Source organism: Gossypium raimondii, chromosome 9 (genome assembly GCF_025698545.1).
Source record: "Gossypium raimondii isolate GPD5lz chromosome 9, ASM2569854v1, whole genome shotgun sequence".
Lineage (NCBI taxonomy): Eukaryota > Viridiplantae > Streptophyta > Magnoliopsida > Malvales > Malvaceae > Gossypium > Gossypium raimondii.
This window is the reverse complement of record NC_068573.1, coordinates 28,949,816-28,972,061: the sequence shown is the minus strand read 5'-3', so window position 1 is coordinate 28,972,061 and position 22,246 is coordinate 28,949,816. Positions and strand designations below refer to the sequence as shown.

General features: G+C 32.2%; 2 protein-coding genes and 1 long non-coding RNA gene across 4 annotated transcripts; all 3 read right to left on the bottom strand.

Annotated features, from left to right (window-relative positions):
- Window positions 1-3,743: 3,743 nt before the first annotated feature.
- On the bottom strand, window positions 3,744-5,045 carry LOC128032794 (uncharacterized). The gene is made up of 2 exons (XR_008189119.1): window positions 4,171-5,045; window positions 3,744-4,075 (listed from the first exon to the last, which is right to left on the bottom strand). It is a non-coding gene; the product is annotated as an uncharacterized LOC128032794 (long non-coding RNA).
- A 454-nt stretch (window positions 5,046-5,499) lies between these two features.
- On the bottom strand, window positions 5,500-8,753 carry LOC105798869 (probable polygalacturonase). 2 transcript variants are annotated; one of them, XM_012629090.2, is made up of 6 exons: window positions 8,621-8,753; window positions 7,325-7,642; window positions 7,126-7,246; window positions 6,859-7,033; window positions 6,624-6,694; window positions 5,500-6,342 (listed from the first exon to the last, which is right to left on the bottom strand). In XM_012629090.2, the coding sequence occupies exons 1-6, from the start codon at window positions 8,624-8,626 to the stop codon at window positions 5,675-5,677; spliced, it is 1,359 nt and encodes a 452-aa protein (XP_012484544.1). In that variant the 5' UTR covers window positions 8,627-8,753; the 3' UTR covers window positions 5,500-5,674. The 2 variants fall into 2 exon arrangements, with proteins under 2 accessions (XP_012484544.1, XP_052477462.1); XM_052621502.1 differs by lacking the exon at window positions 6,624-6,694 and having other exon boundaries at window positions 6,842-7,033.
- Window positions 8,754-11,178: 2,425 nt separating this feature from the next.
- LOC105798868 (topless-related protein 2) lies at window positions 11,179-20,355 on the bottom strand. The gene is made up of 25 exons (XM_012629088.2): window positions 20,019-20,355; window positions 19,741-19,920; window positions 19,534-19,647; window positions 19,288-19,446; window positions 19,013-19,190; window positions 18,770-18,908; window positions 18,213-18,328; window positions 17,978-18,113; window positions 17,746-17,855; window positions 17,253-17,319; window positions 17,112-17,185; window positions 16,927-17,022; window positions 16,756-16,848; window positions 16,111-16,238; window positions 15,757-15,991; window positions 15,486-15,644; window positions 15,298-15,387; window positions 14,928-15,080; window positions 14,692-14,802; window positions 14,359-14,535; window positions 13,715-13,843; window positions 13,535-13,630; window positions 12,687-12,869; window positions 12,433-12,608; window positions 11,179-11,641 (listed from the first exon to the last, which is right to left on the bottom strand). Exons 1-25 carry the CDS (start codon window positions 20,096-20,098, stop codon window positions 11,434-11,436), a joined length of 3,387 nt encoding a protein of 1,128 aa, XP_012484542.1. The 5' UTR covers window positions 20,099-20,355; the 3' UTR covers window positions 11,179-11,433.
- Between the last annotated feature and the right edge of the window lie 1,891 nt (window positions 20,356-22,246).

Genomic DNA, 22,246 nt, shown 5'->3' with positions numbered 1-22,246 from the left:
AAGTTGAGCCTAAAAGTTTCGAGGATAAATAGGGGTTTTAGCTTTAGTGAGCTCAGGAATTTCGTTAGCATGGTATTCAAAAATGTTTTTGTCTATGACATTTTGGAAATTAAATCATTTCTTGAAAATAATGTTCAAAAGACTTTCAATTTTGAAATAAGGACTGATTTGTAAAAGGGTCTAAATTATGAGTTTTTAAAAGGCAATTAAACCAAATTTTAATTTTCACCCTATTTTCCTCTTCATCTTTATAAAAGCCACGTTAGTCTCTTCTCCATATTTTTGTTTTGTCGTCTATTGCATTTCAAATCTCCTCTAATTCAATTTTGATTCCCAAACTTAATTCCTTAATTTTGATTCCCAAACTTAATTCCTTAGATTTCTGTCATTCCCTAAACAATAAATCTCCATAGTATTTCAAGAAAAACATCACCATAGATTTCTCTATTGTTGAATTTTTGGGTTTTTCAGGTTTTCAATCAAACATTCAATTTTTCGTTCAAACTTTCAATTTTTCATCAACTACGGTAACAATTCGATTACTTATTATTTTTTATGGTATTTGATCCTTTAAATTGAGTTTTTAGCCATTAAATCGCATGTTTTAAATTAAAGTCAAAAATTGGTTCATTAATGGTGGATTTTGAGATTTTGGATAAAAATGTGGTTTTAAAGTGTTTTTCAATTAGTTTTGACATGATTAGAAGGTTTCTAAACTTAAAGTTTTGTTGAAGATTTCCAATGTTTTAATGAATTTTTGTGAAAATTATCATAAACATGTCAAAAATTTTGATACCATGAATTGGTAGTTTTGAGTAGTTTAAAGGTTGAGAATCAGTCGTAGGTAGATAATTAGATGAACGGAATTAGTTTTAGGTAAAAATATTAATTATAGGCCGAGATAATTGAAATTCAAGTTTGCTATGTCAAAGGTTTCGATTATAAGTGAATATAGTTTAGACTTGCACATTTGGTTGGTTTAGGTGAGTCTTTGGTTGTTAATTAATGGTGCATATTGTGTAGTTATTATTTGTGAAGCATCGAAATTGTTGGAGCCTTCTATGAACAAGGTGAAAGGTAAGGAAAAGCTAGTTTAAGCTTTCAGCAATTAAGCGAAAGCGTGATCGGTGAGTGTTTGGAATCGCTACTTGTAGACAAAATTTCTAGTGTTAATTGGGAGCTTAGGAATAGCCTAAACCCCTATCCTAAGTTTCGAATGTAAGTTTTCTATTTCCCTTGCTTTATTTTGGCAATTATGTGATTATGTGAATAACTGTGGATTGAGTATTATGATGCGATATTGTGATATGAGACATGTGTGATAACTATTGTGAATTGTGTTGTGTTATAGTTATATGATATTATGATGCATGCCAAATGACAGTTATAATTATATGCTAATAATGTAAATATGTAGCGAAAGCGAGCGGAATTTCGATAAGTATATATGTGTTGAATTGTGGAATGTGATATTATTATGACATGTATTATGTGAGAATACTTGTATGTGATATATGATATACTGATTTTAATGCACACATATGTGGTCGGATATGTAATGGCTCAATTAGCATTATTGTGGACTTAAAATGCAATTAAATGTGAATCTGATAAGCATGCATTATGTACAAGTTGTGATGTAAATTAATGAATATGAATAGAGATTATGTGCATTAAATCAGTAATTAAAAATGTGTAATTGTGGATATTTTGGCCTTGTGATCTCTTAAAACCGTTGGATATAGTTGGCATACAATAGGATTGTGATTACTCACCTATATGTATTGGGTTTTGGAGTATTGAGGCCTTGGGATAAGTTGGAGAGATAATGGAATGTGATCTAAGCTCCATTCAACGGGACATGTTTGTTGTGTTGGAGAGTGTTAGTTTTACGCTTCACTTTTTAGGATATGTTCGACTCTATGAGTCAATTGGTGTGTTGGAGATCTGTGTATCCGATGTGTGGTGATAGAACGCACTTTTATGTTTCATAGCCTCAAATGCCAAATTATCGTTTAATGTGATATTATTTATTATGATAATACGATGTGAGATGGATGCATAAACATGTAAATAATATGCTAAATGAGTCGATTTAAGTTTCATGAAAATGTTAGTATGTTCTCATACTAAATTGCGTATGTAATTGTGGTTTGGGTCTTTTTTATTTAACTTGTGAATGCATGCGAATATATTAGCTAGACTTGTGAGTTATTAAAGCATGTATATGTTGTTTAGTCTTGATGAATTATTGTTAAATGAATTATATATATAAGTAAGTTGAGTGTAATTGCATGTTGGAGTATATGTTAGTTTTATGATTTAATGAAGCGTGAATATGCTATTGTGACTTGGTTAGAATATAGTTTTGAATGTGTTATAGCATGCTCTTGTTTAACCTTTGATGTTGTGTATATATTGTGGTTACTCTGATATTCACTAAGCTTGTTTAAGCTCACCCACTCTCTCTAATCATTGCAGATATTTAGCGTTTGCGGTGTAAGCGATGTGGGGACACCAAGGAAGTTATCCAAGTTAGGCTTTAGTATTTGCGTAGGTGGTATTAATATTATTCTTTAAACTGTAGGGATAAGACAATGTGGTTAGACTTCGATTGATTATTATTGTGGTCCTCATGATATTTTATGGGTTTAGTTATCTAGCATTTTTTATAGATGTTATAATTATTTCATTGGTATTGTTTTGGTTTGAATATTTGCTATGTTGAACTTCCATGAACTGTATATATGGTCAATGAACGTTGAATAATGTGGTAGAACTGTTGTATGAATTTTGCCTTAATGTTTTGATTACTTTCATAGCTTATTTGTTCTTAGGATTTATGGATATTATTCTTATTATACCGTTTGCTTACTCAGACATGTTTTCGATGATTGAACAGTTATTGTGGTTGTTTTGGTGATTACTTGGTAAGGTAAAAGTTGCATGTTGAGTAATTATTATTTTGAATGGATTATATGCCTTAAACTCCTGAATTTTTGTGTTCTGGAGCAGAGGTATCGATATTTGTGTTTTAAAAACGATACCTCCATGATTTTTGAAAGTGCTAACGTAATTTGGTATTGATACCATATTATGAGTATCGATGCTCTATGTAGAATAATCGATATTTTATGAAAGGTACCGATAAATTCTTAGATTTTGATTTTAAGTGAGAAACAGAATACTATTTTGGAATCGATTTTCCAAGCAGTATTGCTACCGTTTGAAAGAAATATTGATACATTTGATTCAGTATCGATACTTACGTGAATAAATCTAAATTTTTGTTTGTTGGTCTAAAAACATGTTTAATTCTCGTTTTAAGTTCGTTTGATGAATGTTGAGCATGTTTTAATAATAGCTGGAATATGTGTGACTTGTAATTATTTAAAAGCTAAATTGGATCTGCTTAATAATGAGAACATTTGTAATGCTTATGATGTGTGACGGTGGTATGATATCCTAATATTCGAGCTCGGTGACTGGGCCAGGTATAAGGTGTTACATAAAATCATTTCACTATAATATCATGATTGAGCTCTCTCTAATTACATATCATTACCAAAGCTACTTAATTAATGCATATCCAATAACTTTGTCATAAGTGAGTTACCTCATAGGATATCATTAATCTCTTTGGGATAAATTTGTTCTCCCAATATGATTTTAATTTATCTAATAGTAACTATTAGATATTCTTTTCATGAAAAATCAATTATTATAAAATAATAATAAAGTAATTTATCACAAAATAAACAACCTTTAATCACATTTACTTTTCATCGATAATGTAATATCGAAAAGATATCAAATAATAATCATGTCACCATATAATCGATGATCATCCTGAGCACATCAGTAGAAATAGGGCACTCATGGTCAAACTTAGTATGTCCCAGGAGCCCACAAACATAGAGAAAATAGATAATTGTTCGTACTTTAGAAGACCTTGTAATGGTCTTCCATTGGCACCACGAAAGGATATGGATCGAGTCAAAAGCTTAGAGACTGAAAGAGTCACACGAAAGTGCATAGGTCACCCCTAACTCCACTTCGCTAAACTAGAATCAAACTGACAAAATTGGCCAATGTGAGCACTTATACATTCAGCAGTACTAGGAACCATCAAGTTCAAAGGCAGACCATAAACTGAACCCAGAAACCCACCTCAGTAAATAGATAATCCAAGGAGCGTAGATTACCATCATACTCCTGAAACAGCAAAAGATGTTTTTCAAAAGACCAAAGAGCTCTAGCCAGGACACTATTTCTATCTCGCAGCAAACCAAATTTAATGAGCATGATATTCTCGTCCAGCGCTGAAACTGTGTAGACTCAGATAACTTCCAAACCGGATGGAACACAGAAATGAACGCATCCCAATTTGGAGGACGAAAGCGTTGGAGCTTACACACAACCCAACAATCAGAAGCAGATGCCACAGTAGCGTCGAGAATATCAACAACATCAAGGTCTGCAAACTCATCCTCTGTCAACTTGAAATTCTACCAATGCTGAACCAACTCCTCCGCCATTAGCACCGAGAAGACAGAGAAATGCAAAAGAGCGAATTGACAGAAAAAAAAAATGAAGAAAAAAACCAGCCAAAAACCATTAGAAACCAAAAATAACTGAAACAGTAATGGTAATTAGGAACCCAAAAGAAGAGCAAAAGCCAAACTTATGGACAAAACTTACACAAAGCAAGACTAAACACCCCCATAACTTCCACTGAGAAAATTAAAGAGACTAATCTTTATTATTAAAGAAGATATATTTTAATATATAGACCACTGACCACACCACATAACATTCCTAAAGATAAAAATAAAATAATAAAAGAAAAGCAAATTTAGTACAGTCGGTCAAATTTTTAGGTGTCATTGATTTGCGAATAATAATAATATTGTTAAGTTGGTTTTTGAGGTGTTGTTTAAAATAAAAAGCATCTTAAATTTGAGAAAGCTAAGTACATGCCCAAAAATCAAGTCGGATAGAAATATAGACAAATTTCTATATATAATTAAAAGGAAAATTAAAATTAAAAATAAATAAAGTTAAGCTCGCCACTTATTAAGCAAAGAAATTCAGTACATGTCAAATAAAGAGGTTAACATGTGCAGATTCTTTATATATATATATATATATATATATATATATATATACATGCTCCCAACCATAAAGCTAGTTTGGATTAGAGATGTATATACAAAATAAACGTTTGTTATGTTGATCACAGCCACTTTTTAAATTTTTAAAAGAAACATTATACTTTTCCAAATAATAATTTAAATTACAATTTAAATATTTATAAAATAAAATTTTAAACATAAATATTTCGTTTGTACAAAGCAAGTCATCACCAAATTCAATCGAATCAACTTTTGAATCTCTATCTACAATTTTTATTCATTAATTCAACCCAAAATTATATAATATTTTACAAAATATTACAAACAAACAAAATCTATAAAACATAACTAAAAGCATTAAACATTAACACTAAAATATACCCAATACTTTTTTTATGTTTTAACTCCATCACTACAAAAAAATTTCAAGAAGGAAGAAATGAAGCTATACAAAACAATATGCAATTTCCAACTCGCCAAAAAGAGATTATTGCAAAAAAAATCCGAATAGGTCGAAATATCCCAAATTCATATTTTTTTTAAAGAATTATATTATAGAATTGCAACTCGAGCATTAGGATTCCACATGATGAAGTACTCGAATTCATAAGTTCGGGGCATGGTTCTGGGAATACGGACTCAGAAAACCCGGAAACATATGAACATTGCCATGGCGACAAAGAAGTAGAATTGATTGATAAGGAGATATTTGATAGACATATAAAAGTAAAGGGAGATTCTTCAATTCCTTTGAAATTACCCGCAATGGTGATATTTGTGCCAATGATGTTCTGTAGGGTGATTTTCTCTAATACCGGAAAAGCATCAGGATCAAATTTGTCATCTGGATGGGATCCATAGTCACCGATGGCAGCAAAAGATGTATTAACATTTAGTAAGTCAACATCTGATATCATGATTTCTTTGATGTAACCACCCCTACCTATTGTTGTTCTAAACTCGATTCCAGTTAATGAGTCGTAGAGATGGACTTCCTCGACTAGAATATCGGAAATGCCACCAGACATTTCACTACCAAAGGCAAGAGATGAGCCTGTGGATGATCGAAGATCGACCCTTCGAACATGGGCGATAGTGGTCGGTCTACCATATGCAATGCCATACTCATCCCATCCACTCTTGAAGGCAATCGCATCATGGCCCATGCTAATGTTGCAGTCCTCGATGCAAATGTTATCCGAAGAATCTGAAACCGGAATGTTAAAGAATGATTTAGAAAATTTTCCTGCAGAATCGCTTTAAACACCGCCAAGCAACTAGTAACAATTAGGCATGCAATTTCTTCTGTAAAAGCTTTCAATCTTTTCTAGAAACATATCGATACAAGCAAAAACTAGTATTCTATCTTATAAGTAAAGGAAATTATAAATAAAATTAGAAGAATAAATATAGATATGGACAACAAGCAATATCTGAAAACAAATTAGATTCTCAATATGAAAAGATTGAGATATTAGCATCAGAAACCTGGGACTATGCCGACAGTATATGGAGATTCTGGTGGAGCATAGACAGATATATTATGAATGTGTACATTGCTGCATGAAATGGAAGTAGATATAAATTTAACTTTCTCCATTTATTTGCATATTAAACACAAATTTTTATATAAATTTAACTTTCTCTATTTTTTTGCATATCAAACACAAATGTTCAAACAATAAGCAAAGGGATGGAAAACTTACGAAAAACAAAAACAAACCTGCAATAGACTGGATGAATGTTATATGCAGGGGCATTCAAAAGACTAATATTAGAAACAAGCACATATTCAGATGAGACAAACTCCACAAGATGAGGGCGCGTGTAGTTTAAAGAATGCGATGTGAACCATTCCCACCAAACCGAGCCCTGTCCGTCTATAGTTCCATTATCACCTAGTGCAACATTCAAGTCCAAGTTTATCCAAGACTCAACCAAGATCATAACAAATAGTAGATAAAGGAAGTTAAGTGGTAATCAACCTTACCAGTTATTACGACATCGCGCAACATGTAACCATTCACCAAACTTCGATATCTTCTACCGGGAAGCTCGATTCCTCGACCATACGAGGGTAATGGTTCAACAATACCCCAATGAGATGGATCCTTAACAAGCAAAACAAAATCAAGAGTGGCTCATAGTAACCTGCACTGCTTTGATTGAACAAAAGAGCAAAAAAATACCTGAGATCCAAGAATGATGGCATCTTTTTCCAAGAAGAGGGTAAGATGGCTCGTAAGATTGAAACTTCCGGTAAGCCATCGTCCAGGGGGCACATAAAGTTGGGCACCGCCTTTGTCGGCAAAGGATTTGAGATAGAATATGGCATTTCGAAAGGCAATGGTGTTCAAAGTTTTGCCGTCTCCGATAGCACCGAATTCTTGAATTGAAACACTATGAGGTCTTGGGTTAAACTTAAGCTTATGATCACATCGTCCATTGCTTTCTTCTCCATTCACTCTAATTGCATTGCACAATGCCCATAGCAAAAGCAAAGCCACCTGTTTGAACAAGTGAAAAAAATATAGTAACTTTGATATCCAAGACCTGAAAATCCGTGTTCAGCACATATTCAAACATAAGGATAAGGACATCACTCCGCAAAGAACCCTCAACATACGTGGAAAGACAGAAATGATTAAACATGCTCATGTCTGAGACATATCCATAGCTGATACTTACACCCGAGCTCGAGTAACATAGATTCACATCAAGAGTACAAGACAAGAACAAAAAGAATAACACTCGTATTTGTTGAATCTAGAGTTTAGCTCTTTTGGATCATGCTACTACCTTTACAAGAAGCTTGGCCTTGATTCGAAATTCAATGTTTGAAACTCGATTCAAGTTTAATTGAGTTGAATTTGAAATGAAAATTGAACTACTTGAGCTCACTCATTTACTCTCATCTACCTAATAAAACATGAGCTTGGTTCCATGCTTGACGTACTCGAATTGAAATTTGGAAGTTGGAGTGGCTTGAGTTAACCAAGCCGAACTAAAAACCAATTAGATTGCAAGCATAAGTGTCTTATACAAATCTAATGAATAAGTAGCAGAGATTGAGAAAGCATGCATTAAATTTCAATCTCAAACAATGATCCGATCTTATAACAGCTAAAGATTGAAAAGCTGAAAGTTTTAGAATCCAATGAAAACCAGAAATCTGCACCCCCACAACCCCCTCCCCAAAAACTATAAAATGAAGGAAATCCAGAATATATAATTGCCACCATTGATGGTAAGCAATCCAATTAACAAAAAGAGAAAAAAACCCAGAAAAATTGCAAATTTTTTATCATAAAAAACACTTGAACAAATCCAGAATATATATGTGTGTGTGTGTATAATTTTCCACCACTGATGATCAGTAAATCCAGTTAATTTATGTTACTTTTTACAAATCCAGAACATATGTGTGTATATATACAAGCTAGAAAGTCACAGGTACAATTTAAATAATATAGAAACATACTTACTGCCATCTTCCGCAGCAACAGTTGACCGAAGAGATGAAGTGACGAAGAAGATAAGCTGAAGTATGTTTAAACATAAACAAAAAAAAATAGGAAGCCGGCTTTTATGTAAGTATGGTAATGATGAGCATTAATTATGTATAAAACACACAAATCTTATTACATTCTTTTCCTTTTAAACACAAATATTAAAAATATTAATTAAATTGGACGCTTTTTGAGGGTTAAATTTTGCTATTAGTCCCTATACTATGTGTAACTTATAAATTTAATCATTATATTTTAATTTAGTCAATGTACTTTTCAAATTCTGAAATTTCACTCCACTCGTAAGTCAAATAATAGTAATTAAATTCTGCTATAATCTAACTTCTCTAATTCGATTGCTTTTTTCGAATTTTAAAAATACAGTTCTAAAACCATTAATTTACTAATTAAATTAGTGTGGGTAAATAATAAATTGAAATATAAGATAAAATTTTAAAATTCATGAAATTAAATATAAAAACCAAATCTATAATTTACACATAATACAACAAATTTTAAAAATTTCAATCTAATACCTTCCCTTATAAAAAAGAATTTTAAATTTAATTATATCGAGTTAATCAAACCATTAATTTATTTGATTTATCTTTTGCGTGGACTTCAAAAAAATGTAATAATCAGTAATTAATTAACAAATTTGTCTGAAACGGCCCTCTCTCTGCTTTCACTTCATTAAATGCTACAGTAATTAAGAGATCTAAACATAAAATTAAAAGAAAAGTGTGTTTTATTACACTGTTAAGGATCGATTAGTGGGATATGATAAAGTTAATGTGATTTTATTAGATTTTCTTTCCAGGTGTCGCTTGATTCTGTCTAATGTCAATAATTCGATTTAAATTATTTATTCTTTTAAATTTATATTTTATAATTTCATTATAAAATATCAAATTATTTTTATTATTTTAATACTAAAATAGGTTATTATTGAGTTTAACTAAAACCAAACTTAAATAACAAAATTTTAAATAATTTGAATCCAAATCTTACTCCCGAGGTTGTAAATAAATTATTTTTTTAGGGTCGAAATTAAATTGTATATTATTATGATAGTAAAAATATAATATTATCATTTTAATAACTTATATCTTTATAATTTTTAAAAAATTAAATTATTTTTTTATCATTTTTAAAACCAAAATAAAATTAATTTAAAATTTTATAAAATTTCCCTAGAGGAGCTGGCCGCTCCAGCCCCTTCACTCTGCCTCTAATGACATACTTCTTACTTAATTTACTTATGTTTAATTTTTTTGAAATATATTTTTTATAAATTCAACTATTTTAGGATCTCAAATTGCAATTTTTTTATACTCGTTATAGAATCCATAATATTATATAAGATACGATTATATAACATTAATATAATGAGATATTTTTAATTAAAAATGTTTTATAATAGTATGAATTATTAATTATAATATGATAAAATATGCTGATATGAATACACTGAGCATGAAGTGAGAGGAGGGTGTTGGAAGACAGGGAAGAGAAGGGACCCATGTTGTGAAAGATGCTAACCTGGCTTCTATCACTTTGAAAGAGATACACAACTGAAAATCCAAAAAGTAAGAAATAAAAAAAAAATTTGAGTATCATAGTGTTTAAATATAGGGTAAAGTATAATTAAGGTCACTAAATTATTGATCAGTTTACGTTTTAATCATTCAACTTCAAAAAGTTACAAAATAGTTATTAAAATATTCGAAAATTTTCATTTAAGTCATTAGGCAGTTAAAATTATAGTTGTATGGCATTCTCTATTCGCATCAATCAAAAGCTCTTTTTTCCCTTTTCTACAATTCAATTTTTGCTTTCATGAAACAACTTTGAACATCACAGATTTATGAATCAAAATCCAAATAACTTTCTTCTTTCGATCTTCAACACTGACCATCAAATTGACTTGGATCTAAAATTAAAAAATCTACTTCTTAATGGGCATTGATTCATCGTATTGGTTGTCGAATCGTCGCTTGAAAGTCACTAAACGAACTATTTTAAAAAAAAAACCTAACCCAAGAAATAAAAACTTACGAATAAGTTTATGACTTAAATGCAAACTTTCAATTAATTTAATGATCATCCTGTAATATAAATTATCCTTATATGATTCAAAGAGATGATTTTGAGTACCTTAATATTTCATTTGATTCGTGATCCAACTAATTTACAAATCAAATAAGTTCTTTTAATATGTTTTTCCAATCTTCTATTAGTACTAAAAGATCAAATATTTAATTTGAGCTAATCACATTAAATACTCTCAAATTATAATTATTATATCAATCAAGTTTTGAAGCTGTCAAATCTTATAAGAGATAATTTAAAATAAAAAATTTAAAAATACAGAACGAAATTTAAAATGAAGGCTATAATTTGTCATTTACTTTTAAAGTTCACTTGAGATTTTATTTAATTAAATTAATTCATCTTTATCCTTAAATTTCCTGTAATTTTTATAATCTTTAAATTTTTAAGAAAAACCTTTGAAAAGATTGAACACATCTATATCAGACAAGTATCTATCTGTATTCCATATTCATATTGAAGGGTCCAAATAACATGAAACAGTAATTGAATGTCACATGTATCAAAGAGATTAGTGCCCAATATACATACAAAACACTATATTTTCCTTGTTCAATTCTTCTCAACATTTTTCCCTATTTGTTCAAATACATGATTAGACACATACAAAATGGACAACCACCTACAAATTTTACATCCATGACTTACAAGTTAGGTATCGGGAGCGACATTAACGTTCATCGCTGTAGCTGTTCCGAAGTGTTAGTGGTTGATGATGTTGCCGTCCTTCCATTCTCTGTTCCATTATCGACAGGTACATGAAGTCCCCATTTCCTCTCTGCTTCCGAGGGTTCTATAACTTTGACAGCACCGTTACTCAATCCCACAGCTATCTGATTGGCTTCTTGTGGATGTGCCGCAACTACAAGCGGGTGAATGGTTGGGCTGTCATTGTGGAACATCGAAACCAGACATAAGATTTCACATGTATGTCTCATGCAAGACTTTTCAACACATCACTAGGAGAATGCACTTGGTCGGTTCAGCCGGTTCGGTTAAAAAGCCAAAAAAACTGACTTAACCAACTTCCAATAAATGATAACTGAGAACAAAACCAAGTTGAGAGAAAACCAAATAACCGATCCAACTTAAGTCAATCGGTTCAGTTAACCAAAAACAAATAAGTAAACCTACCAACTATCATATATTTTATTTACACCCCTTAAAAAACCCTAATTACCGAAAAAAATGTAATCAGCTTTATTACTGCAGTGTTTTTCTTTCATACATCTATAACATTTAAACCGATTTCCTTAACCAACTAAAACTGAAACCAAACTAATCAAACTGCACCGATTAATTCCCATAGTTGTTGAAACAAGACTAGACCAGCCGATACAGCAGTCTGAAGGGAGAGAACTAGTTGACCCACAAACCGGTATGAACCAGTATAGAAAAACGGTTGAGCCGAAGGTTAAACTGTGTTTTACAGTTTTTAATAAATTTTTTTTTACTATTTTTAAAAATTAATTTAATTGAAAGCGGACCAGCGATCAGACCGAGAACCGGTGACCTAACCAGTTCAACCACCAATCTGGTTTCAAAAACCATGTTAATTCCATTAACTCGGCTTTAACTGAGTTTTGCACACCCTTATGCATAACAATTCAACAACCAATAATAATAGCAACAATAACAATAAACTAAGTTAATGACATGGTTATATAAGCTGTAACCTGTTTGACGATACAGGAGAGATATACGCAGATGGTGCAATACGACATCTGAGCCTTAAACTATCGGCGTCGAACACTCCAATGTTATCATCAGTAAAAGTAGCATAAACTAGCTGGCTATTGCAGGAATATACTGCACACGATAAAGATGAAGAAAGTACTTCTTGGGGCATCCACTGCGACAAAAAAGAACAGTAAAAATGCATTCACCACGTATTTAAATTCATTACATAAAATGTTAATAGCTTTTTTACCTGCCGAATGCATTCCATCTTGTTAACATCGTATATCGCAAGCTGCGTTTCATGGCACACTAACAATCGAACTTGATCAGAGTGAAATTGCACTCGAGTGTCACCCTGAGAGGTCTTTCCAGCAGGCAGTTGAAGTGTAACTGATTTTATCTTTTCCCAGTTATCGGTATTCCAAAAGAAAAGCTGCAAAAAGAAAGAAGTTGAATATGATAGGCAATAAAACTACAATGAGAACTGATATGACATACATGTATGTCTATGTGTTTGTGGTGTATATATACGAAATACAAGAGAAAATACAAACAGGAGAACACTTGAAGCATTTGAAATGATTACAGCATACTGCAAGAGAATGTGAGAATTCCCTCTACAGGAAACTGAAATCAATTTCTTTTGTTTCTAGCTATGCTACTCCAACTCTTCATTTTCTTTGAACTATCCATGTCCAATCACACATTGGTATGGCCTGGACGTACTATCTTCCATATATATGGAAAGACCTTCGAAAAAAATTATTATACTCATGTCAAACACATATCCATACTTGACACTCGCCCCCGAGTCCACGTAACATAGATTTTAAGGACATAAAAAGAAACATGGGAACCATTAAGAAAGGTATTGAGATACAATAATCTCATTTCCAATACAAGTTCTACTGCAGTTTTCTACAATTACTCTCGTATCGTATATAGGCAACCAATGTACTGGAAAAGAATTTGCAACCAAACAAAACAAATGCAAGAAGTACATCTGATCTCTTTTCAACATTAACCATGTTTCCATCAATAAGAACGAAAGACAAAATTACACAACCAGAAACAGCGATGTTTGATGATGAAGCATACCTGAGCATCAGCACCAGAAGAAACCAGGATGTTCAAACTGGTGGAAAATGCTAAACCACTGATGCGTTTTTGGTGACCCTTCAATTTTGTTTTAACCTAAAGGGGAAAAAAGCACCTCTTTTGTATTAAACATCTAAAAGGTACTGGTATCGATGAAAGATACAAAGATAAATACTCTACCTCATCCACCCTAACATTGTAAATATGGATGGCAGAGTCATCCATTCCAATAGCTATGATATTATTATCTTGAGGATGAAATGCCAAGAATGTTGAAGCTGGAGGAGGTGCCATAAAAGTTGTCATTACCTGCAAATCAATGTAATTTGTATCAACTAAAAGATAGATGTAGATGAAATCAAGGGTGACAAGAAACTCCATGCTAACTCCAGCAATTAAAAAATCAAACCAGACCGGCCATTCAATGTTGAACCGGGAACCATTTGGCCCAGGTTCGAAAGTTTAAACACAGGTTGAACCAGAAAACCAGCAAGAACCACTAAAAAATCAAGAATCAGAAATCAGAAAAGGCGGTTAAAAACCAGAAGTTTTTTTTATTACTTTTGGGTTCTTTTAATAAAAGAAAATGGGCTTGGTTTTTCATGAATATATTTTTTCTGTTATTTCTTTGTTTTGAAAATTTTGTGCTTTTTTTATTAGTCACTACTTTTTTCTCATTTTTCAACAAGGTTGAACCACCCAATTCAACCGATTGAACCAAGAACCAGAGGTCTGCCAGTTAACCTCCAATCAGTTTTTTAATTCTTAGGTAACTCAAAATTTGCAGCCACAACAGAAAATCTTCAAAACATGCATTAATTTACCTTGAATGTCATCATATTGAACAATGAAACCTTTCCACCACATGCAGACATTACATAGGAGTCATTCTTTGACAGTGCTATGCATGGAACTGCATCTTCGGAATTATCGGGGACATCATTAGTCATAAGAAGACCACTGTTGGGTTGCCAAAGTTGTGGAACAATGCTTGCAGTAGCCTATAGAACCACAAAAGATTAAAAGAAGAAAAGATAGCCACGGAAACTTCTCTACCATATGAATAAGTACAAACAGGCATATGAACCTTCATATGTAAATTTGCATGTATGCTTTAATGAATAATAATATATCGAGGCTTCCGAAGCATAACTCACCTTGCCACTAGGATTTTGTTCACTGCGACTCCATTTCCACAGCTTTTGGACACCATTTGTTCCAAGAGCAAGAACCCCAACACCAGAATTTGTGTAAAGAAGTCTAGCAACCTTAATACAAGGCAATTTAATAATGATAAAAAATGATTAACTGAACAAGATATTCCTGAAAGATAATGTTAAAAACAAAAAATGAGAAATGAAAAACAATATATATTTATATATTGAAGTATAACCTTGCTAGCAGTATCCAAGTTGTCCGGCATGGCAACTGTTCGACACTGTGTGGCGTCAACAATCTCAGTTAGTTCCCAAGTTTTGGTTTTCTCAGAAACATGTCCCAAATTCCTTGGCTTTTCAATTCCTCTACTCATCAGTTCAACTCCATTCTACAAGAATTTGTAATTCAACTTAGAGCCAGTTCAAAACACTAGTAAATTGCATCAGAGACAAGCAAATTAAACTCCATTGAGCAGCAAGTCCATAATCTCTAAACTTTGTTTTAATAATCTTTTATTTTCTTTAATATGGGTATCAATTGACACTAATTTCTAACCAAAACACAAAATATCAGCAGAAAGTAAAGCTTAGTGCATCGCAGAATACAAGACTGGGAGCAGGCCTTGCAGGGCTGTCTACACGTTCTACTTTGCTAACAACTGGACCGATGCTTGTACCCATAGCAGAACTAGATACCTGTTACATTACCAAGCAAGAACACAAGTTGTCAATACAAATTCGTGACAAAATAACAAAAAATACAAAAGTGAATATTGTGATGGAAGATGTATAACCTTCATCTCAAGTGGTGTTCTAGATGCTTCATAAGATCGAGCCTCCATTGCCCTTAATGTTCTAAGACCATTGGCATTTGCAAGAACCTTGAATCCATTGTCTGCTGTAGTAACAACAAGCAAATTCCCTTCCTTGTTGAATCTCAATCGGGGAAGACTCTGTACCGTCCCAATATCAAGTAAGATCACCAAATTGAAATCACAGTATATGTTCTTCATTCAATAAATGGTGTATAAATAAGGATGGTCAAATGAACAATGAGATGCTAACCGGAAGTCCCCCCTCAGCTTCTGTGCTGGTGAGCATATTTGTACTATCCATATGCCAAAATTTAATCTGGCTATCATCACCAACAGCCAAAAAGCGATTCCTTGTTGTGTCAAACTGTACTACACCAGTAGCGTTCTTTCTAAAACCAGAATATGTCCTCTTTATTTTCCCTTCACTTTCATTCCATTCAACCAAAAATGAATCCCCATCCTTACTTGTGCCACAAGAGAATAATCTGCATGAGAGGATTGTTAATTTGTCACTTTCCATATATGGTCAAGGAGATTTGTAGCACCAGTGTAAGACTGAACATCTAACAATCAAAGATACTACTTTGAGTTATCATCTAATTACCTACTACCATCAGCACTATAGAGCATTGTGGTACACCACTGTCCAGGAGCATCATAGTCAACCCTTGAGCCCATATTGTCATACAACCAAGCCTTGATTTTGCCATCTATAGCAGTTGAGAATATGAACTGCAACAATATGACAGAAGCTTAATTCAAAAACAATTCACAATTGGAAAAATAAACTACTGTATATCCTACAAATGCATTTATCAAGCTCAGACTTGATAAAAGCTGATCAATCCAATGTAGAACAGATTAAATATAGTAACAAATGCAACAGATGCAAAATGTTTTTCCTGGACTTCCAGAAGAGATGCAACAAAAAAATGCACATTCACCAGTGCCTTCTAATCTTATCTAGAGAAGAAATTCCTGCATGCAAAGTAGAAAATAAAAAATAAATAAATTATACAAATTATCATCTAGACATCTATTATACAGCTTTCTCCATAAAATATGATGGCACAGATTTAGTAGTTGTGCATTTACTCATAATGTGATGGGACTGATATAGTAGTTTACGTATTACTGATAAAAATGCTACTCTACTTTCTTATCACAGATCAGAGTACACTAAACTTGCATCAAAAACTTTCCCTTAAAGCATGAATCATCTTCCAGATTTAAAAAACAAAAAAGCTACCTGAATATTTTCTTTCTGATGAGGACAAACAGAATAAACAGGTGCCTCATGACCTTCAAAATTAAAAAGCTTGCTTCCGGCCAAATCCCACACCTATATTCATCACTGAAACTGAGAAAACATGAAGTTCAAAGAGAAAAAGAACAACGGTCTCTTTATTTGCTTTCTCACCTTTATTAACTTATCTTCTCCACAAGTAACAACACAGAGCTTTTTGTTTGGATGAGAGAAAGCTAAGTCATTTACACTACCGACATGGGCTTCAATCTATAGATATATGATATGGCAATTATCAGCTTAAATTTAAGAGCAAACACCTTTTTACGTAAAGTACAAGAAAATGAATTAGAACATGCCTCTAGATGTGGTCGTAGATCATTTGACCCTTGATACGCAAGCAAATGAACAAGATGTTTTGAGAATGCAACTCCTGCAACAAGAAAAGTTCAATATGGAAGCCCAAAACAACACTTATTAGTCACTCTTACAGCACATACCAATCAAATTTCCATCTGGGCTCCAAGCAACACGGCTTACAGACATGGATGAATCTTTGATACTAGCCTGCAAGAATCTCAATTATAATTCCAGCAAATGCATTTTGCCAAATTCCAGAATTCCAGAAGCAAAAGTATAAACCATATCTTGCTTCAAGAACTTTTTAAAGAAGATGGAAGAGGTGTGAAGAAGAAAAAAAAAATTAACATAGTTAATTGAACCAGCAGGACATTGTTTGTGTTTGAAGTATAGTTTCGATATAGAAGAGAAATGTTTTAAAAAGCAGATTGACATAATCATCAGTAACAGAAACAATTTGAATTTTAAAACTAAAATTACAGAAATAAATGCATTTACGGACAACAATCACTAGCGCACAGAAAGATCAAATTTTCAGAAGTTGATCAGATTCAAATTGATAGAGTTAATCAGTTATCCTACAATCCTCAGTAATAACATATGAATTATTTTTGTCAAAGATGCGATATTCACCTGAAATGTAACTGAACAAGCAGACAGATCCCATATCTTGAATGGTTTTGTCACCAACCTCTCTCGCATGCCAACTTCCCATAACGAAATTTCACCATTGCTACAGCCAACTATTTAGGAAGTGCATAAAGTAAGATAACAGGACACAACCCATATCATCAAATCTAAAGGAGTGAAATTGATATAAAATCGCCACGGGTAAGATGGTTTCTGAAGTTGTCATTGATTGTACCAGTAAGTAGTGTATGATGAGTAGGATGGAAATCCATGCTTGTCACATTAGATCCCTGGTGAATGGTACAAGCAACAGATCTGGGTAGATCATCAAGTGACAATGAAGCTTGTTGAGAAGGAGCGGGATACGTGACCTGAACAAATTCATAAGAATTCTGATAGTTGGTTATCATATGTTACAAAATAGTTGAGCATATATAACTGCTATGAAGAAAAAGCTCTTAGAGACCTACCTCATCAACAGATTGTGCAGACCGTAGCCGTTTCATTAGTTGCTCATGATCAGTGCTTCCATACTCAGTCATTCCAAGTGTATCCGGTGGTGTTCTTGGATGTTTCAAAACAGAAACTGCAGTGCATTTAAAATCAAATCAGGTCAGTAATGTACATAAGGAATTAATCAGACAAGATGAAAAGAGAATTCCCTCGCACTCCTTTAAGGTTTGTCACATGAGGGAAACTTTTTATCTTGGGATAATTATTTTAACAGCTGACAACATATAAAGTATTCAAGACAAAACCAAATGTACTTAAAGCAAGTTTTTTAGTATATACAACCCAAGTCCTATAGTCTCTTAAACCCCCCTTCATCAAGGTCACTAACAAGCATACAAACAGAGAGCATAAAACACAAAGGATTGATGTAATCAGATATGTGTCACTGAAAATTCTATTATTTGAAGGAACATATAGAAAGAGAAAAGTATCCCTCCTTTGAACATAATTATTTGGACTACCATTATGTACCTGATAGCCAACATGGCAACCACAGTATAAACATTAACTTTACCTTGATTTTGAGGAACAGGCAGTGATGAAGCAGAAGCAGCAATGACAGCAGGTTGGACAGGTGAAGAATGATTGGCATTTGCCATCCAGCCAGCTAAAGCATTAGCATTTGCAGCAGCGGCTGCTGCTGGAGGAAAAGGCTGAAATACCATAATAGGAAACAAAAGAAAATTTTAAGGTCCATACGATTAACATGCATCAAGAACACCCATGATTAAAACGATAGTTAAAATTAGGATCATACCCCACCATGCACTCCAAGTGGAGCATAAGTTGAAGGCTTAGCAACTGCTGCAACTGGAAGAGTTACTGGAGTAGGTGCACGAGCCCCATTAGGAGGCGAACAACTGTGATCAGTGAATAAGGTTTTGATATCAGGATTAGGCCTAGGGTTCTTACACAGCTGATGTTGCCAATTCAAACTGCAAAAAAAAAAACAATCAGACAGATACAATATCACCCATTTATCATTCATAATTACAACTAAAAATATGTCATGTCACAAAAAGTACAAAATACCTTTGATTAATCAAAGTTCGCAACCGTGAAGCCTTCAATGTAGGGAAAACAAGCTTTTCACGGAACAAGGGATTCGCTTCTATTAGTTTCTTAAGCTCAACTAGCATTATGCTGCGAGCCGATTTAGTATCACCATACTTTGATAACTGCTCATTTTGCCTACATTATATCAAAACACATAAATCTCAAATTAATTATAATTCTACAACCAAAACCAGCCATCAAATCTTTCACAATCATGTTTACCTAAAATTCTCCATGGTTAAAAGCAGCGTAATTTCCTTATAAAGTTCTTCATTAAATGTCGAGAAAACTTTCAAATCTTTCACCAAAATCTCAACAGCTTTAGCTCTATCATGGCTGAACCAAAACAAAAACCAATAACAAGATTATTATTATACATATAACCAAACCAAATCCAATATCATTGAAATTAATTAAGCAAATAAATACCGGTCCAAAGCTTCTAGATACTTCTGTTTTCTGATCTCAAAAAAAATCTTCATTGAATATCTATTATCGTCAACTTTAGTGAACCCAGAGAGGTATTTCTCAACTTCGTCCCATTCTCCGGCGAGAGCTTTCTCTTCGAAGTATTTCATGTTGAAAAAGAACCCTGACTCTTGCTCTAACCTGTAAATTCCACCAAAACCGAAAACAAGCTCCCAATTAAAACGACATTAGAAACCAAAAATAGATAAATAAAACGAAAACGAATTTTTCAAGCTTACCTATGAACGGTCTCCTTGAATTTTTCCTCTTCAAGGAATTGAAGAATCAAAAACACTAATTCTCTGCTAAGAGACGACATTTCTTCTTAACCGATCGAGAAATTTAAGAATCCAAATTAGGAACTTAGGGTTTTTAAATTAAAACAATCGGAGATGCAATCGAAAAGGGCGAAAGAAAACGACGAAGGCGGTGTCTAAAACGGCGGCGTTTGGTGGAAGTTAGCGGCGGGTTTAAGGGGAAAAAATCGGTTCTAGGACTGATTTCTAGGGTTTGAGGTTCAATTTCATGCTTTGGCGTTCAACGACAACAGTAGAAAAAATAAAATAAAAAGCTGCCAAATAAAATAAATAAATAAATAATACAAATAGAGAGAGAAAAAGATAAAGAAGAAAGAGAAAGTGAGTTCTCTTACCTTTTTTTCGATGCGTTTTCTGCAGCGTCACACCGACCGATCACTTGATGTGTGATAACTTATCACATTGTAGATTGATAAGTCTCTGCACTTATACATTTGGAGAATTTCAAAAACGTATTATTCACCAAAATTATTTATTACAACGTTAACTAGCAGCTAATAATATAGCCATTAAACTCGAATTTCAGATAGGGATTTTTTTCCCTTAATTTGGATAATATTTAAATTTAAAATTTAAAATTTAAAATTATATTCTAGTGCAGAACTAAATAGATCTGTGTTGTTTATTTGAAATATTTTATAATTTTTATTTAATATATATAAATAATTTTAGAGGATTCAATTTTAGATTTATGAATATTTAAATATCCAAAATCAAATTGAAAACTTTTAAATTAGTTTTTTGTGGATTTAAATATCCAATGGATATATGTACTTAATTCAAATTTAAATTGGATGATAATAATGGGATAAATTGAAGATAAAAATGGATTCAGATTTTCAAGTATATTTGTAAATTCAAATAAGGTTAAACTATTCAAATAATCACCGAAATTTTAAGTCTTTCATGTTTTGGTCACTCTTTTTTTTTGTTAATTTAGCCACACACATTAGATCAATTTCAATATTTACTTACTCCACCGTTATAATGTCATGGTCACAAAATGAAGTTTTGATGTGGCCTTCTTTTAATTGATACATGATAATAAAATTAACCGTTAACAATTTGATCTTAATTCTAAAATTTCAATAAATTTATTTTTAATGTTTACATATTTTATTAAAACTAGGTCCAGATTAACAAAATATATAAAAGGTTAAAAGCTAAATTATTATTATACTAATTAAAAAAAGCAATATCAGAATTTCATTTAATGAACATCGCATTTTATCGATGGAGTAAGTAAATATTAAACTGCTTGACTAATATTACTTTCATTATTGTACTTGGCTAATAAAATAAAATATTTACGAAGGATGTACCTTTTCTAAATTCCCTCAAACGGCAAGTATATGGTAGCACGCGGACTCTGGGTTATCCTTAGGTGCGGTCAGGACCATGTAGAACTGGGTTCTAAGGAGTTAGAGTACAATTTAATTAATTACGTGGAGAGCAATGAATGGTTTGAAGTACGTTGTCGAGTTTCAGTCTTAAAAAACTCAAAACCCAACAACTCAAATAAATAATCCAAATCTAGAAATGGAATATAAAAATAATTTTTTATTCAAAATTTAGTTTATGTCTTAAATTTTAATTTCATCCTCTCTTTTTTTAAAATTTATTCGGACACGCAGGTTTTAGGTTGGCTTTTGCATAATTAATCCTGATTTTATTCAAATATATTATTCGCAATTACAATAATAATTATTTTGTACTTGAAAATTTAATTAAATTTGTATAAATTAAATAATGAAATATTCCTTAAGCTAACTAAATATGATTTTAATTAAAATAATAAAATTGGGATTTTAAGATATTGATCTCAGATATGAACATTTTTAAATTGTATCTAAAAATTAAAGATATCATCAAATTTATATTTATTGCTTTATAAAAGTATTAGATTTTGATAATTTTATAAGTAAATTATATATAAATTATGTTCGCATATACATAAAAATATTAATTTAAATCCGAAGAAATGTTTCCTTTAAAAGAAGTCCGAGGACATACCTATCAAATTAATCTTAATTTGAATTTGAATATATTTTAATTATACATTTTTAGTTATTCATTTGAATTATAGTGTCTGAAAGTGGGAAAATTAGTGGGTTGAATAGAAAAGGTAAATTAAAGATCAGCACATGCCG